Raw genomic sequence first — 18,781 nt, forward strand, 5'->3', positions numbered from 1 at the left:
AACAAAATATAGTTCACCATGTCGCTTATATTTATATGCTTACAAGAAAACATAACTTTAAAAACAAGTTTCTCTAGTCCCTGACGGACAAGCCATTGTTCGACAAACGCCTCGTCTTTCCCGATGAACTCATCCATGGCACTTTCCAAAACACGTGTGTCGAATGCCCGGGAGTCGCCCCGTGGTACGCAAATGCCCAGCCCCTGGGCTGCGATAAAATTACGGATGCCCCAACCCCGGGACTGACAACTTGAGCAAATGCCCCGCGGTTGCCCGGGGGGGGATGGGCACTGCTGGAATTGACTGATGCAAACTCCTAGCGTGTTCGGCCTCAAAAGGTCCACAGCGGGAGCTTTTGTAGTACCTTTTCGGGCATTGAGCCGAAAACAATATGACAGAAGATCAAGTGCTCTTTTTGAATTGGTTCCTCTAGGGTAGGTAAAGTTTGCATTCGAGCGAAGTGGCTCATCAGGTCGGAGCTTATCCCGGTTTCAGTAGCATGAAGCTACTAGGAGTATTTCTACTTTCCCTGGAGGGGATGCTAGTCCATCGCAGGGTTACCCCCAACATTAAATTCGCCGGTACCCGTTTATACACCTGGGTAGAGAGAGGCACCATTAGAGTAGTGTCTTGCCCAAGAACGCAACACAATGTCCCCGGCCAGGAACGCTCAGTCTGGAGTCCAACGCAACTGACCATGAGGCCACCGGTGCCTCTAAGGGGTGAAAAAAAATTTCAAGCCACGCCCGCAAAGCAGGATCTCCGATGGGTTTCTTTCTTTGTAATAATTTACATTGTCTTGTTTCCTTTTGTTCTTATAGTCAATTAACATTTTGCGTACACTACATATTCAACTCTGTACTTTGTAATTTACACTGAAGATGACAGAAGTTTCTTTTGAAACATATTTTTAAAAAACGTTGTGTTGTTTCTCAGAATTAATCGAGAGAGAAATAATATCGACGCTACAAGACCGTGAAATTGATTTTTTCCGTACATTCCGTACGATTAACAGCCTCGATCCCATGTTATCTAGCTCCCAGGCCTCTTTCCCAGCCAGGCGATTAGACCTGGGGAAGAAGGTCGTAAAAGAACTACACACGTTTTCACGGTCTCTTCTCCCTGCCCTCTGGACTGAGGTTGAAAGAAAAGAAGTCATATTAAATACGTCTCAAAATTCTTTCATTTTTTTTTATGCATTATAAAGCGGACTAAACCGGGATCATTCAAAACTACAATCTGCCAGGATTTGATGGTTGTAAAGTTAGTTATATTTCGCTTATTGAATGTTTAACAAACGAGCCAAATGAGAGTGTTTTCTTCTAAACCTTTCTAATAACTAATGCAGACAATTTGCAATTTTACCATGTCCTCTTTACAGTTTCTAAACGATTTTTGCGGTTTTTATTCATTCAGTCAGAAACAATCAGTGAGTAATCCTATCAGGATGGCATTGCCACAACTTGTCTTGGCACCCCAGCCCATCCCTGGTGGAGAGAGTTTGGATGACCCCAGGTAGTGCATTCGAAAAATGAGAAACAAGAAATTCTCAAAACGACAAACATACCATGTAAGCTGCTTACACATAAGCTCTAAAACATTGGCTCAAGATCACTGTGCTGGGTTTACCAGTTTTCTTACTCTTGACATTTCTGAATTTTGCTTGAAGCCCTGGCTCCTAGTTTTTTTGTTGATGCTTTTCCATTGTTTGTCTTTACTCGGTTTGATCAACATATTATTGGAGTAAACAGGTTACTGGTTGAAAAAATGTGTAAAATCTGGAGATTTGCAAGTCAAAAATATGAAAGTTGCAACTCCGAAAACGAAAGGCTGTGTCTTGTTCTCGCGCTACTTCATTGCTTCTTTTTGTTATCCACCATAACGCCGTCACCATGTTTGTTTATTTCTGGTTTCTCTTCCTCTGGACCAGACAGTTCATCATCACTGCGAGCATCTTTCTCCACCTGAATGAACAAATATTCACGGTTACCATAACAAAACAAAACAAAACAAACAAATAATCAATCAATATATCAGTCAGTCAGTCAGTCCGTCTGTCCGTCAGTCAGTCAGTCCGTCTGTCTGTCAGTCGGTTGGTCAGTCAGTCAGTCAGTCTGTCTGTCTGTCAGTTAGTCAGTCAAACAAACAAACAAACAAACAAAGTAACAGGTACAACAATAACGTACCGTTCCTTTTACAATGAACTGCATGGCCACTTCGGCAATTTTGTAAGACCAATACAGATGAAGAACCTGAAACCGTTGTAAGTAACCAATTCAGTACAAAAGAAACTTGAGTCTGAAGAGGAGGACATGTCTATACGTTCAAACTCGTCTGAAGTATTACCTGGCCAATTACAAGCTAATGGCAGTAACTTTAAACAGTGCAAATATTGTTGTATGCCCATAATACCATTTCAGGTACTTACATCTTCTAATGCTGGAAAATTGCAAGGTCAATTTCTTAGAAAACAAGCTGAACTCCTGGAGTGACAGGAGTAACCACGGCTTTCCATTTGTAGAAAATCCCAAAAAGGTTTGGCTAAGAATTTTCATTCACAAAGAAAGAGTTCCATTTTTCCAAGTTTCCCTGACGAATCTGCCATTTTGGTATGGCCTTGAAAACCTAAAGGTCATTCCAATCATTGGGAAACTGGGACTTTTTTTGGAAGTTTTTTTTTCTGGAAATTTCCTATCAAGAGAAACCAAAGAAGTGTTTACCATGTAATTCTGAATCAGAATTTCCCGATGTTTGGGCTAAATGGAAAGCACTCACAATATCATAAAGAAACCTGTGGTAAACTATAATGTTTTTAAGGTATCATGGTAGGTGGATTGACAGTGTTTGGAAATCGCGATCTTACGCTGGCGCTATCAGAGGGGGGCATGGGGATTTGCGGTGTTGCGGTGTTGATGTTTTTTTAATGCGGTGATGCGGTGAATAAAATCTCAACTTGCGGTGTTGCGGTGATCCCAAACCCTGCGGTGTGCGATGTTTGTGTTTTTCATGCTGCGGTGTTCGGTGAAATGAAATGTTTGCGGTGCTGGGGTTTTTTGATTTACCATTCTAAAAGCCTAAATTTAACCTAAATTTAGCTTGTAAACTTCGTTAATCCATGCAAATTTATGACAAACACGTACCATTGAGGTTAATAATTTGTAACAAAATACAGACCATTACTTTCTAGTCAATCTTCAATATGCTTTGGCTGCCAATCCGAAGCTGTTTTTATTTATGTTTATACGCAACTTGACAAGTAACTCGACCTCTGCCACCCGGAGCTCAGTGTTCGGTAGACACGTGGAGGAGCGAGGACAGAAACAATCCTGGAAATTCTGGAAACGCTAAGGCCGAATATAATGTATTATTGACTGCGCAGCTTTTTTCTACGCAAAAAAAGGAAAAGGTGGCGAAAACTACTGGCAACAAAATATGTCCAGATGTCGGGTCGGTAGGGGAGAAAGAAGGCTTTCTAAGGAAGCTTTGCAAATTACACACGTTTACTATTTTTTTTTCCTTTTGCTATTCGGCTTCGTCTAGAGGTCATTCTGATACCGGTCTATACCCCCTCCAAGGTCCTGCGACTTTCTTGACCTTCTATTTTTTCAAACGATTATCGATATCGAACGCAAACGCAGCTACAATCATGGACAAATTGTGTTGGAAAATGCCAAAAACATCAAATCATAATCGTAATACCTACACAATGGGTGTCAACAACCCCATTCCCCCATTCAATGTTGGAAAATGGTAAAATGCAAACTTGTGTTAGATGAAAGTGTTTTGTCAACATTGCTCAGGGGTGGGGAGGGGCAAAATGTGTACAGAATGATTTTTTTTCCAACCCCTGTGACCAAGGTTGTAGCTCCGGAAAGCAATACTTCCAGTCAAGATAGGGCTTCAGTCTGTGGGTTTATACACCAAGAAAAGTGAGCGAAGTACATGTAAAAGAAGAGAGGGATTTGGGGCAAAGGCCATCTCTCGAGGCTCCTCTCTTTCTTCTTCGTCCGCTTCCTAGCTTCGTGCAAGGTTTCTTCACAAGAACAAGAAAACTGATTTACAGGCATCAGCAGTACCGACACATGCGCAATGAAAAGCGTTGTGATGTGTTTATTTTGTGGAAAATTGTTGAGGTATAAAAGTATTGCTGTAAGTGTAGATGAACGAATCATGACGGTAAAAATACGAGTTGCGGTGACAGTGTTTCGTTGACTTTTCTTGCGGTGATGCGGTGTTCGTTAATTTTTTTTTGCGGCGTTGCGGTGTTCAGAACCCCCCCCCCCCCCCATGTCCCCCTCCTATGAAAGAAAACCCCATCAACCTGTACATTTTCTGAAAGCTTAATAGTTACAGAATACAATCATATCTTTGAAATTTTCTAAAAAGTTATTGTCGCAGTGATATTAAAAGAAATACCCAGAAACACTGCTTCGCTTAAACTGGTTCGCTTTCGCGCGTGAATTATCGGAGCGGCGCGATTTACATCGGAAATGTTTTCTCACACATCACCCTCAAAAATCGTGTCTGCGATTTTCCAGATGTGGTTTGGTTTTTTTTTTTGACACCCTCCTAAACTTTGATATTTTTAATGCGGACGTTTCCTTCTACAAAAGAGGCCATAACTTTGAAACGGAAGCGAAATTAAACAAAGCCCGACACCGTTTTTCGAAGGAGGTATCCTAGAACATACCTGCCGATTTTCAGCCAATTCCATCGGAAGACGCGCGTAAACGAACTAAAAATGTTCATCCTTATATGCAGTTTTATTTTATCGAGAAAAACAAAAAACTTTTTTTGAGATTTGTATGAATAGGTGTTAAAACTCCCCTCCGCACTGACAGATGTCGGCATGGGTCAGTTTACCACAACAATGGGTTATGACAACTTGAAATAAACAGACGACTAATATTCTGGCGCGGAAACCCGCGTCGTAGTGAAGTCGTCCGAGAAGGGACAAACTACAGGTTAAACTGCCGTGATCTTTTACTTAAAAGATTTCGTCGGCGGCACGGGTATTACGTTGCTTAAGTTTAGGCTCCTTCGTTCTCCAGACATTTTTTGAAACCATGCCTCGTGAAGCCAAAAAGCATGAAAAAGAGGAAATCTCGAGGTCTACATTGTCAACATCTACATCTGCGCTTGACTCTCTCGTTGTGGAAACTTCGGAATCGCGTCCGTTCTACAACAATTTCGTGCGACTAGCACCTGTTGTATTTTGTCCTTTAGCTTCATTGGCGGGACTAGTGTCGTCGAGTTCCTTCAACCATTCTTCTTGGTTACAGTGCGACCCACGGTCGCTCAGAGCCAAAGATCTTGTTCGACGCTGAACCTATAGGTTCCACCAGATTTTCGCCTCTTCGGCCTCTTCGAAGACGAAAATGGGCAAGAACTTTTCGTCCTGACATAAAGAAAATTTGACAAGAACGAACGCCAACTTGCGATGAAACAACCAGATCAAGAAAAGTTCGCGTGCACAAATGAAATATCACACCGCAATTCGCGTTACTTGTGACAACTGGCGGTGAATTTTTATTAGAGGTGTCAACGCGCTGTAAGGGCTTAATAATATTCAAAAATAGTTTTTTTGCTTTAACTTAAAAAATAAAAAAGCCCTTTCCCCCATTCTTTTTGCAAAATATTTATCTCAGTCTTCTCAATTTGAACAGCCAAAAAAAGATTTTTCGCATTTTTCGGAAAAATCCACCTACCATGATACCTTAACATTACTTTATGTCTTCTAACTATTTTCGATCATTCTGTCACATGCAGACTGTGTACCAAAACTGAACAAATGAGGTGAAATACATTTGGTAACCATACTGGAGCGTGGTTGGTCAACACTGGACAAGATTGACGTGGTTTGTACAAAGCATCACATGATTTCTGCTGATTAATATCAAGCTACATTTGTGTCAGAACGTGGTCTACAACCTTCAGATGAGACATTCAGGCTACAACTGTACTCTGGAAGTTGGCGATATAAATAATTACCTGCAAACATGCCAGCAATCCAAAAAACCAAGACCATACTTTAAAAGGGCCAGCATATTCCTGAGAATAGTATACCACATGTAACACCCTGCAACAGATATCAGTAACATCACTAATTAAGTCATTCATTTGTTTAATCGATCAATCCATCGATCGATCGATCAATCAATCAATCAATCAATCAATCAGTCAATCAATCAATCAATTCAGAAGGCAAGCAGTCAGTCCTTAATTACTCTAGAAACAAGTACTTAATCAGTCATACATTGTGAAATAAATTATTACTATTATTATTATTGACTAATAGACTAATTCAGATCTTAAAAATCAATTGAAAGAAAAAAATTGTTTGGTTGTATGTCTTTGAAGGAGACAATATCCAAACATAGGTAGATAGTAGATAGACAGACAGACAGACAGCAGACAGAAAGATGGGAAGAAAGACAGGCAGACAGGCAGGCAGACAGACAGACAGACAGACAGACAGACAGACAAACAGACAACCAGAAGAAACAGTAGGTAGGTAGATAATTAGATAATGATAATTACAGCTTACCAGAAAGGATAATATACAAGCCGTGTAGCATTGAATACCACAGCAAATAACACAAAAATTATGTTGGTTGTAGTTTCCCACTTGGCATAATTAAACACTTTTGCTGACTGAAATAAGGAAACAATCATGTTATCAAAATCAGTTAACATTACGGTTACTAGGAGTACCTTATAAATTAAAGATTATGGATTATACCTTAGTGCTTCACAATGACCCATTTTATAGTTCTCTGCTTAGTGATCATGTCTTTGAATAGAAGCAGAGCTAGATTTTACTTTGTTGTGATAAACACCTTGCCTGTTATTACGCTAACTAGTTTCTAATCTTTATCAATACAACGTCAACCTTAACCTGGCTTCTAGACATAGGCCCAGTTATGTTCAACTAAGTTTTAAATTAGCAGTAAAAACCCCTTACTGACCAAACATGAGGGCCATACTAAGAAATACTGAAATCTAAATGACTGGAAATCAAGAGCTTACAATCTAATTGTTTTGGTATAAATCTACAAGTCATTCAAAAGTTTATCTAAATCCTCTTCACAGACACTTCGAACATGCAAAGAAGTGACTGCCAAATGCACACTGCTACTAAGCTACTCTGTATCTACAACAGAATAGCTAGTGAGTGGCATAGCCAATCAAAGAAAGTCATTTGTGATAGAATGCTGGAGGTAGATTTATACTAATTGTTCATAAACCTACATTTTAAGACAAAACTCACCTCAAGAAAAATGTCAGCCAAATCATGCAACAGAATTATAACAGAACCAATACGGAAGAAACCAGCTGTGTAGGAAAATGTTGTCAACATGACTGTGACTATGTGATGAATGACCATTTGCCAAAAATCCTACAAAACATAAAAATATCATTTATTTAATAGGCTTGATTACCAGCCACTGTTTGGCAAATTTCATGGTGTCACATGTGTGACCTTTGACGTGACATTTGCTACGCCACAGTCAAACAGCTCTGCTCTACTTAAAACTCTTCCTCAGAACACAGTGTATAATTATTATCTTCCACAGCAATGGTGTGAAACAAAATGGTTGGACAAACAAAACAAAAAGAGAATTGTGTATGTACAGGTGTTACGACCTGTAGGTGTAATGTGGGCCTGTCTATGATTACCACGTGATGACATTTCCAGAGACCAGAAGCACTACATGAATTTAAATGATTATGAATCTGCATCACAATCATGCTTTGTCGCTCATACGTCTGGCTGTCCCTTCTTGGGAAGGAACATAACCCGGACTCGAGAGATTAGCAAAATCAAGCCTACTATTTTAATCAGCCCTGTCGCACCATGGTTTTTAACCCATCACAGGACTGCAAATGACAGTCTGTCATTGGTTAATCAAAATTGGCCAATATCCAACAACAATTTGCAGCCCTGGCATGTAAATGTTCACACCTGAGCATGTGATTTAATGAGTTAAAATTTAGCATAAATTACTACAGCTTGCTGTAAAAGATAAACTTATGAAATCACAAGTAAACAAACCTTTCTCTTGACATCAACAAACAAGGAAATAATCAAGGATATGTAAAAGCCAGTTTCAATCACATAATAGTAAAATATTTCATCTGTGTAAGGCTACAAAAGAAATGAGAAAAACAACAAAAAAAACAACACAAGAATTACCCTTCCTGAAGTCAAGTGGCTATAAATAAGAAGTATTAGAAAACAGATCACATTAAATTCATAAATTTAAGTTAAATCATTAGAAATCCATTCTACCACACTATTGTGCATAATTCAAGGCACAAAGAAGTGTTTTCTCGACATTCTAAGGCTACTGGAGCAACCTGTCAGACACAGTAGCCTCATGGTTAGCATGCTTGACTCTGGGTTCAAGCCCTGGCCGGGGATGTTGTGTTGTGTTCTTTGGCAAGACACTTTACTCTCACAGTGCCCCTCTCTCCACCCAGGTATATAAATGGGGGCTGGTGAATTTAATGCTGGGGTGGGGGGGGGGGGGGAACCCTGCAATGGACTAGTAGCTACAGAAACCAAAGAATGGGGCACTTGGCTTGTATGTGTACTTTTTTTTTTTTTAGGAAATAGCTCCTTAGATTAAGTGATAACTTTCGCCCCTGTCTAACTGACTCCACAATAGTCACCAGGTCACGAAGACCCATTATTTTTGTAGGACACTTTAAAACATTACATCACAGTGATTAAACAACTGAGCTTGGCTTGCCACGTGAGGACAACAGCTGGTTATTGTCTTCTCAAGTGTCTACTATTTGGCAAATTAAAGTCCTCCCTGTGCGAACTCCAAAAAGCTTGGTGATCTTTTTTCAGAGTAAATTGATACCTTTGATACATGATGGAATAATTAAAAATGATTCATACCCTTCATTTAAAATAATTTCCTATCATATTTCAGTATTGACAAACTTAGCCCATTCTTTAAAACCACATACTTGAACATCTGGAAACCAGCAAAGCTTAAATGATATTCCCCATTCCAAGCCAGTTTCAGTTAAAACATGGCCCATGGCTTGAAATAATTAAAAATATCATTGGTAAAGAATGGATTAAATTTCTAAATACAAACCTGGCGGCCATGACCAATAAAACAAAGTCGAAGATCCCACAGCCAGGGTTCCTAAAAAAGGCATAAATGAAATAAAATAACATTTCACATTTTGAGCAATTCAACAAGAAGGCAATTAAAAAAAAGAAAAGAAAAGCTATACACTGATGCAGCATAATGCCCGTGTGCATCATGGAGATGGACTGAGTACAAGAAATATTACACCTTCTTGGACTCTGCTCAGACATTTAAAACAGTATACTTTTCCTGTATACCACATTACTTCACTTAAAATGTTTTACCAGCTGGCCTATCGTATTTGCTTTATAAAAATAATTAGCAAATGTCAGAGAGAACCCTTCCATTCTCACCAGTTGGAACATGTCTTGATATTCAAGAACGTTTCAATAATAAGGCAAGGCTCTTTTCATTCAAAAAGTGGTTTTTGAGAACTCAGCTGGTATTCAATTTGAAAAGTATCATTTTTCAAAGGACTTTTAATAGCAGAAATTTTGTATCTCCAAAATGACTGCACTTAAATTTTGAAGGGGCATTTGTTCTGAATGTTTTTGGGACATATAAGGATGCTACAACTCTCACAACAGAAGATATGAAGCATAAAACAAGTACTCAGAACATATTGTATCACAAGCACTAAAAAACGTCCATCTACAGTCAAGTGGGGGAGCAGATTAAAAACTAGGCCTACAATCCCAGACAAAAAAGTTGGGACACGAAGCAAGTTCTCCCTTCCCCGCCTCTTACAATGTTGATAATCAGGTGATTTTTTCCCTTTTTGTTAAAAAAAGTGCCATTTTCCAACATTGATTAGGGGGGATGGGGGATACATGATCCAGCACAACTGTCCCAACTACTTTTGTCTGGGACTGTAGGTATATGACAATAACATTCTAGTTTCTGTTCAACACAAAGAGGACACTCATGAGAACAGTTACATGTACAGTGCTTGTCAACATCATCATGTCTAATTCCTCAAGTAGGGAGTATTCATAACTACCAGTATACAATTACCTTATACAATATAACCATCCCGTAAATGGATGTCGCCAAATAGAACACAAACCTCCAACTACAAGATACATGCAAAAGTAATAGTGTAAATTCTGCATACCTAAGATTGTGAATTAAAAGTTTACTTCACATGTAATGTTCTATTAGAAAGTATCATAAAATTTTATTTGTTTTGGTTGATTTGGCTTTTTTCAATGGCACCAAAGGTAATCACAATTGTTAATTGAGCTTTCTAAATTCAACTCTTTGAAATCTTCATCCTCTTTTAAATTATTGCGATGTTTGAAGTAGCAATCCTTGGACAACCAAATCAACTGAAACAAGATTTAGAGGATCCAAGTTTAAAGCTGCGTGTTTAAATATCAACTATATACCAGTAACAGTTTCATATGATTGTATAAAATGCACAACACCAATTGGTAAAATCGGAACTCACAACAACAAATGAGAAACTCTACTTGGTACAAAGCAGTGCACTACTGATCATCAGAATGGACTTTTCTTGACAAAAGTCTTCCTTGTGTACTTTATTGTCTGCTAACTAAAACTAGGAACTGAGTGTTTGTGAAATTTATTGTGTCTTCCTTGGATTCAAAACAAAAAAATTTGGAATGAGGAAAAAACCTGTTAATTTTTTTGAAAAGGAACTTACAACAACAACAACAACAACAACAACAACAACAACAACAAATCAACTGGTATTTCATGCATTTTGGGGGAGGGGAGGGAAGGTTGCTGAGTGAAATTTATGTACATGTAACAAATTAAAAGTCTTCAACTAAAATAAACAGCGGGAAAAAAGTGCAGTACCTGCTCTCAGTAGCCTTCCGCATAAGTGAAGGTTTTGATTGCTGTCGACGGTTCTTGAACCATCTTTTCACTTCACGTGTAGGCCATCCAAGCTGTTTAGATAATCCTTCTACTCTCTCAGCATTGGGTGACTTACTGATTGTTTGGTAAACTTTCTCACAGAATGTATTTTGTACAAACACTATAGGTTTTTCCTTCACTCCAAGATATCCTACACAAGGGCCAGCAATGAACCTACACAGCAAAGAATCAAAGACAACTAGTTGTAAGTGTATCCTTAAAAAGTACATTATATGTACATTACATACATACATACATACATACATACATACATACATACATTCTGTCTATTAGCCTTTTTACCTAATACAGAAATTATTTATAAATATTTCAATGTATGGTAATGTGTCCTCTACAAACCACCACGTTTTTTGTTGAGGCCACCTCGTACATAACAATATGGTTACCTAGATAGTGCTACAGTGTGTGGCTATGCCAGTTCAGTAATTATTTACCAAAAACTCTAGCAGTTTTTTCTTAAAATTGGGAAAAGTTGACAGAGAAGTGATTGTAACAGGAAGGGAATTCCAGATCTTTGGACCTTGGTAAAGAATTGTGAATTTTCTCAGATTAGTCCAGCAATGATGCACGCAATAATTAATGGCTGTTCTGGTTCTATAGCCATGAATTTGACTGTTTGTAAAAAACAAGTTGAAAAACAGTCGAGGCAACAGGTTGTTATGACAACAGTACATAAATTTAGCTATTTGAAATGTGTTGATTTGATAAATGTCTAAAATTCTTAATTTGGAGAATAAAGGAGCAGAATTATAGTTAACAGGTGTATACTAAAAAAAATAAATCAACACTGATGATAAAATTTGTACTAATTTGACACTGTTGTTTTGATCTTTTATTATTCATATTATTTTGTTTTAGCTTAAGTATGCATAGGTTAAGTATGCATACAAGCCAAGTGCTTATCTCCGGTTTCAGTAGAAGTATGGAGCAACTACATGTAGGAGTATTTCTACTCCCCCCTGGATGGGATGCTAGTCCATCGCAGGGTCACCCTCTAGCATTAAATTTGTCAGTAACAAAATATACACCTGGGTGGAAAGAAGCACTGTGAGAGTAAAGTGTTTTGCCCAAGAACACAACACAATGTCCCTGGCCAGGGCTTGAACCTGGACTGCTTGATATGGAGTTGAGCACACCAACCATAACAAGCATTGCAAAAAATATTAGGTACTGGTAATAAGTAACAAGACTATAGTCTTCCCTACAGATTATCTCACCTAAAGATATTCACTCAAAAGGAATCTATCAATGTTTTATTGATTTTACATGTTAAAGATTTTGTCATCTGGTGTTGTACATGAACACAATTCTGACAAATTATCAGATCATTCCCAACAAAAGGGACATATCACTTTAAAATATTGCAAAACAGGCCTGCAAATTAAATCTGCGTAATCTTTGACAATTGAGCACATTTGTTTTCACAGTGCTTATCACAACCTTAGAGGACATGTCACAACAATAATACATGTGCTTGAACACATTATGGCAGTTATGTGCACAACATCTACAGGTGTAATACAATCTCACAATGTGGATATAGTGTAGCTACCAACTGGCTGAATAGCTCTATTGGCAAAGGACTGCAGCAGTATTGCAGAGATTATGGGTTTGAATCCTGTTCAACATAAATGCAGTGATCTCTTATCTCTCTAAAATCTTTCCCTGCAGTTCAAATATATGAACTCTGATATATTCACTTGTATTCTTCACTGTCTGTGGGTATATTATGAACTCACAAAGTAACTACAAGCATCTAGTTGGCTTGATAGCTCAGTTAGTAAAGAACTGCCCCAGTATTGCAAAAGTTTGAATCCCATTCAAGCCTGAATGATTTTTTTCAGGATTTGTTTTCAAGCTGTGTTCATATTTGCAGTGAGCTCCTATATCTCTACAATCTTTCCCTGCAGTTCAAATATATGATCTCTCCTATACTCATTTGTATTCTTCATCATCTAATGGGTATATTACAAACTCGTAATTACACCCCAGTTGGCATGACACAGCTCAGTTAGAAGAGCACTACATTGGTATTGCAGTGGTCATGAGCTTAAATCCCATAATTTTAAGAAAAACTTTTTTTTAGACTTTATTTTCACAACTGCTTAAGCTATGTACACAGCTGCAATGATCTCCCATGTCTTAAAAATCTTCCACTGCAGTTCAAATATATGAACTTTCATGTTTTCATACATTATCAGCTCAAAACATGACCCCCACCCAGTTAGTGTCAATTGATAGCTCAGCTCGTAGTAGACTACACCTGTATTGCACAGGTCATGGGTTTGAATCCTGCTCAGGCCTGAATTTTTTTCAGACTTTACTTTTACAACTGCTCAAGGTGTGTACATAACTGCAATGATCTTTAAAATCTTTCACTATGGTTCAGACAAATGATCTTTCATATGTTCACTTAAATTCTTAACCATCTTCCTGTATATTACAGACTCACAACATGACCAGCTCCCACTTGGCTTGACAGGTCAGTTGGTAGGGCATCAACAAGGTCATGGGTTTGAATCACATTCAAGCTAGAATTTCTTCAGGATTTATTTTCCCACCTGCTTGAGTTGTGTAGATAACTAAACTGATGTCTCATGTTCTTAAAATCTTTCTCTGCAGATCAAATATAATGATCTCTCATATATTCACTTGCATTCTTCACCATTTGGGTAGTTTACAATCTCATAACATGGCCTGTTCCCAGATTGCTTGATAGCTCAGTTGTTAGAGCACTGCATTGGTACTGCAGAGGTCATGGGTTTGAATCCAGAACAAGACTGAATTTTGTTCAGGTATTATTTTCACAACTGCTTAAGCTGTGTACATAACTTAGGAAATCTATGATCTTTCATATCTTTACCTCTATTCTTCACCATCTTCAGGTATATTGCAAACTCACAACATGAGTAGCTCCCAGTTGGTTTGATAGCTCAGCTGGTTGAGCACTACACTGTTATTGCAGATATGATGGGCCTGAATTTTATTTCAGGCTTTATTTTCACAACTTCCCAAGTTGTGTACATAACTGTGATGATCCCTCATGTCTTTAAAAGGATGTCTTGGTGAAATACATAATTCTCTTTAAAGACATGTCAAATAATAGGTAATGAGAAGTAAGGTTTAGATCATAAGAATCAAGAGTCTTCACTGCAGGTTATCTGACCTCAACAGATAAACACAACAAGAAATTAATCAATATTTTCCTGATTTTACAGGTTAAAAATTTTGTCATTCTGGTGGAAATTCTAACAAAATATCTGATGAATAATCCCAACCGAACAGAAGAGAAAGATCACTTCATATACTAACAGAGCAGGCACACAAGTGAAATCTGCTTTGTCTGTCTTGCTTAGAAAAGGCTCTCTATTATAACAACAACAGGGAAATGGGCAGGTGTTCAAAAATAAATCAATTTTATTGTATTTTGAGATAAAAAAGTGATGCAAATTTTATAAAAGTTCGCATTTTAGTCACTCCTAGTACACCTACTGAGTTTTAAGTTTGACACTTTGCTGTTTGACTGTTAGAAGCATGTAAAAAGTCAAGTCTGATATCGCAAGTGTATTTGATAACTGGGCTGATAAAAAATATGAATTTATCTGAGTGTAAAAAGATGCGGCAAAAAAGAGAAGTTAGTTTTCATATAAGCTTAAGTTACTTCACGTTGTTTTGTGATTGACAGAACGATAAAATAAATAAACCAACCTAGTACGATCAAAGTGTTTTTTGACTCTGTGCTCGCGGCAAAAAGGAAAACAGCTTCCCGCTAGATTTGCAGTGTTCTTGCATACTGTGGTGAGTAATTCTTATCTGCCACTTTTGTACTCGTATGAAAAAAGGTGCCTGAAATATAAGTTATAACCTGCTGAGACAAGTTCAGTTTTCAAATAACATTGCATTGGCTACTAACAGGAAACACAGCAAAACGAAACGTCAAAATTACTTTCCTGACGCTTTAAATGAAGATACCTCCAACTGAAAAGCCGGAATATTCGACCATGAGTACCCAACAGATCACAAATCACTTTGTTGCGGACCACTAACCTTTCGAATAGGAATCGTAAAACAATGAGTAAAATAGCAACAGGGAAGCAAAGGAACAGCTCTCCACTTTGAACCCATTTCGGATTTTTCGTTTCATCTAAGCGTTGCCAAGTGGTGTTCTCTGGCAGCCAGAAATCAGCGTCCCAAAACCACGCTCTCCATGCCTGCAGCTGATCCGCCATGACCCCTTAATGATGAACTGAACTGACAGTCATCCCAGAACACCCTTCGCTACCTTAGATACAGTTCATGTTCGCTTACACGACCTTTATATTTACATGCGCCATGTTGGTTGTCAAGTGAGCGCCATGTTGGTTGTCTTTTGAGGAAAACGAAAATGGCAGATTGTAACTTGTGGGAGGACAGAGACGTTCGGTTTGACATAACCTTGCAGTGAGTTCAATTGAATGTTTATCTGATTTTTTTGCTTTTTCGTATGCTACATTGTAGCTAGTTGTCGCTAATGCAGTTTGATCTTGGAACAGGCAAATGCAGCTGAGACCTGGAGAGGTAAGCTTACGGTATCATTTAAAGCCTACTTTATTTTTTATCCTACGAAAAAAGGTACAGCCTTATTAAACAGTGGCGTCTACCTTCAGGTGTTTAGAAATGTGAAACTGACGCCCGATGCGTTGGTTATACAACATTTTGTTCTTTCAGGGTAATTATCGATCCTGTAGAGAAAACTCGTTTAGTCAATTTTGTTGTTGATTTGATCATGGAAAGTAGACACAGAAGATTAAAACATCTTATTTTCGGGTTTTGTAGGTAATGATTGACAAGCTTGATTCAGTGGAAGATACCAAAGGAAATAATGGAGACAGAGGTTGACTTATTTTTGTACCGAGCTAGTACAGTGTTACAAAGATAGACTACACTATTGAGGGGGGAGGCGGGTGGGTTGGGATGGGTTGAGGGGGAGGGGGGGTAGGAGGTCACCTATATTGTATAACATAAAAATTTCAAAGTGTATTTACAATCGTGGGCAAAAGCCGTTGGGACACTTATGTAATGTAACAAATTATCTATGTTTTACAACTGAAGTTTTCACAGGTACTAATTTTCAACACTGTATGTGCGGAGGGGAGAGAGGTTAGGCAGGTGAAGTTGTATTCATGTCTGATGCATGTTCAAAAGTGCCGAAAGTGCAAATTTGTCCCAAGACTTATGTCCATGATTGTAGGTATTGATTGACAAGCTTGATTTGGTGGAAGATCCCAACGGAGCGGAGACAGAGGTTGACATTTTAGTATTGAGTTAGCATTTACAACTAGAAGGTCATGAATTTGATTGTCAAGAATGCTTCACACCAAATCCTTAGGAGTAGGTATTGATTAAAATTTGTCATGGTCTAAAGATGTTAATGAGACTGCTAAGGTTATCTCCTTTGGTATAGGTGCATGTATTGAGGCTGTTCATATGCAAAGATACAGTTATATAATAAACCTATCATCAAACCATATTTTGATTATTGTTGTCCTTTGTACACGCAAAAAGAGGGAACTTGAAAACCTCAATTTCAGGGGAGGGGGGAATGTCTGGATATGGTAAAAAATGTTTCTGACTTACTAATATCTATGCTTTATACCAAAACTGTGAATACCTTGTAGGGAATATACACAATTAGAAGAATCTTGCAAGATCTTGTAAGATTCTTATGTTAAAAGCCTTACAAGGTTCAAGTAAGATTCTTGAATTTATAAGAAACAAGATCTTAATAAGAAACGTACCAGCAATCTTACTACCTGGGGGTTAAATTCCACTTTCTGTTTCTTGAACCTCACCATCACCTCTCCACTTCGTGCCACATGGCATGAAAAGAGTGTCTAGATAAGATATTTATCCTGACATACTGAATGCCATTTTGTTCTCTTGGTCAGGGTGAGATACTATGTTGGTCTGTCCGGGCACGTGACCTCAAGGAGAAGCTGTGATATTGCTCAAGGGTAAAATGTCTTACCTGGGAGCACAATGCAATATCTGATAAGATTACTAAATATTGTTTTGATTCTGTTCAATGTCTATAATTACTGTTTGTTCAATGCTTGCAGGACGTCTTCTTGTTACCAACCTGAGACTGATATGGCATTCGCAGAGTATGCCCAGGGTGAACTTATGTAAGTAATTAATGTGCAAGGTTTCATTCTGTAATCTCTCATTCTGGTATATATGGCTTAGTGGATGAGATACATGTAAAGTGTGAAAACCCATTGCAACTACAGAATGTTTTGGCATGGTTCTCTCAACTGGAAGTTACTTATATGACATTTTTTGTGCTCTGCATCATAAATTTGAAAATATAACTTGTGAAAATGATACATGTATGTGTCAACTGTATGAATTTTTTTCATCCCTGCAGCTGTTGGTTTTAGTTGTGTTGTTAATGTATCCACAAGGTCAGCAAATTCGGTATGTATAATTTTTTCAAAGTTACAGATGTATATAAACAATAGCCTCCATTTGGCACAAAAACACGCTTGGATATTTCCACAGACATTGTTCTGTTCTGACAAGTGAGCTCTAAGGAAAAGATAATGTCCAGGGACAGATATCTGAGGATATTTTCATGGCAAATGGAGGCTATTGTGTTTATTATCCCTCAAATACTTTTCACAACACATGCATTTTTGAATATTGGGGAATACATCACTTGGATATTCTCCAGTTTTAGCTGGGGCATATTCATTCAGGTGACACGTTTAGACCAATCGCGCGTGAGCAAAAATATTTGATGGATTATTAGTGTGGTCATCATCCATTCACTGAAATCTTTTGATGCAGTATACATTCAAATTCTTGTTGCTAGTCTTCAGATTTTTTGCGTGGTTACTATATAATTACATAATCTTGCTGATTATATGTAGTTTCATTTGGTTGTTACTCCACATTTTAGTGGAAATCCACAGATCTGCTTGTTGTCTATTTAACAATTAGACTACAAGCCCAAGTTTTCTATGAGTGAATAGTTGACAAGGCATAGCCAAGTTGACCATCGCTCATAGAAAAGTCAGGCTCATAGTCTAATTGTTTAAGAAGACACTCTAAAGGATTACAGCACAAAGCCTACACTTTTTGGATAAGCATGAAATTTAGAATAGTTTTCAGTTTTAAGAACAGCATGCACCTGATTGTTGTCTATTAGTGAATAGAAACAATGAGAGAACCAAACAGATTTGCAGTTTTCCTGTAGAACACAGCTGAGTGGCTACTACTTCCTGATGAAACATCATTGCCTGTGTATTGTTCTTGGGAAGGGAAAAATTATTATGTTGGTTTTTTTGGCATATACAATAATCCTGATCAAGGCTCAAACCTGGACTGCTTGATCTGTAGTCCAGTACACTAACCTAGACACTACACCTACCCAGGGCTTCAAATAACGGCCAGTCAACAGACAATGTCTGGTCAAAAATAGGTTTTGTCCGGTCAAATCCTTAGATGGCCGGACAATTTGTCCAGTCATTTACGCTGGTAAGGAAAAAAATCTAGAGTTTCAAGTTTTAAATATTTAAAGGTTCAATATCATTGGCGTTTGTGAAAAAGGAGGGGAAAAAGGCGGATACTTAACTACCAGGCCAATAACTTTTAATAAATGATTTATAATAGTCATAAAATTTCCGGCTGTCATTGCAAATTTTCACGCAAATGTGATACTGATTTTGTTGTACCATGTGTTCCACTTTTCCTGCATTGAGATCAATGCTCATGTACAATAA

General features: G+C 38.0%; 2 protein-coding genes across 3 annotated transcripts in view; one reads left to right on the plus strand and one right to left on the minus strand.

The window, feature by feature from the left end:
* On the minus strand, nt 1-15,344 carry LOC145486362 (ceramide synthase 6-like). The gene is made up of 10 exons (XM_081465004.1): nt 15,066-15,344; nt 10,938-11,171; nt 10,128-10,185; nt 9,117-9,167; nt 8,057-8,149; nt 7,271-7,399; nt 6,548-6,654; nt 5,992-6,079; nt 2,187-2,252; nt 1-1,964 (listed from the first exon to the last, which is right to left on the minus strand). Exons 1-10 carry the CDS (start codon nt 15,245-15,247, stop codon nt 1,854-1,856), a joined length of 1,119 nt encoding a protein of 372 aa, XP_081321130.1. The 5' UTR covers nt 15,248-15,344; the 3' UTR covers nt 1-1,853.
* LOC145486363 (BBSome complex member BBS5-like) overlaps nt 15,330-18,781 on the plus strand; it is a 15,889-nt gene continuing 12,437 nt past the window's right edge. For both annotated transcript variants that reach the window (XM_081465006.1, XM_081465005.1), the window contains exons 1-5: nt 15,330-15,458; nt 15,551-15,575; nt 15,834-15,891; nt 17,117-17,182; nt 17,425-17,474. In XM_081465006.1, coding sequence (XP_081321132.1) covers nt 15,403-15,458; nt 15,551-15,575; nt 15,834-15,891; nt 17,117-17,182; nt 17,425-17,474 — 255 coding nt within the window. In that variant the 5' untranslated portion in view covers nt 15,330-15,402. The remainder of the gene's footprint in view (nt 15,459-15,550; nt 15,576-15,833; nt 15,892-17,116; nt 17,183-17,424; nt 17,475-18,781) is intronic.

This window comes from Orbicella franksi, chromosome 5, assembly GCF_964199315.1.
Source record: "Orbicella franksi chromosome 5, jaOrbFran1.1, whole genome shotgun sequence".
Taxonomy (NCBI): domain Eukaryota; kingdom Metazoa; phylum Cnidaria; class Anthozoa; order Scleractinia; family Merulinidae; genus Orbicella; species Orbicella franksi.

Bases quoted from the DNA above. Each gene is read 5' to 3' on its own strand.
- LOC145486362 (XM_081465004.1), bottom strand. From the start codon at position 15,247: ATGGCGGATCAGCTGCAGGCATGGAGAGCGTGGTTTTGGGACGCTGAT. The intron at 10,186-10,937 runs GTACTGCACTTT...TGTATCTTGTAG, and splicing joins CGGAAGGCTACTGAGAGCAG to TTGGAGGTTTGTGTTCTATT. The intron at 2,253-5,991 runs GTAATTATTTAT...CAACGGTTTCAG, and splicing joins GATTGCTGGCATGTTTGCAG to GTTCTTCATCTGTATTGGTC.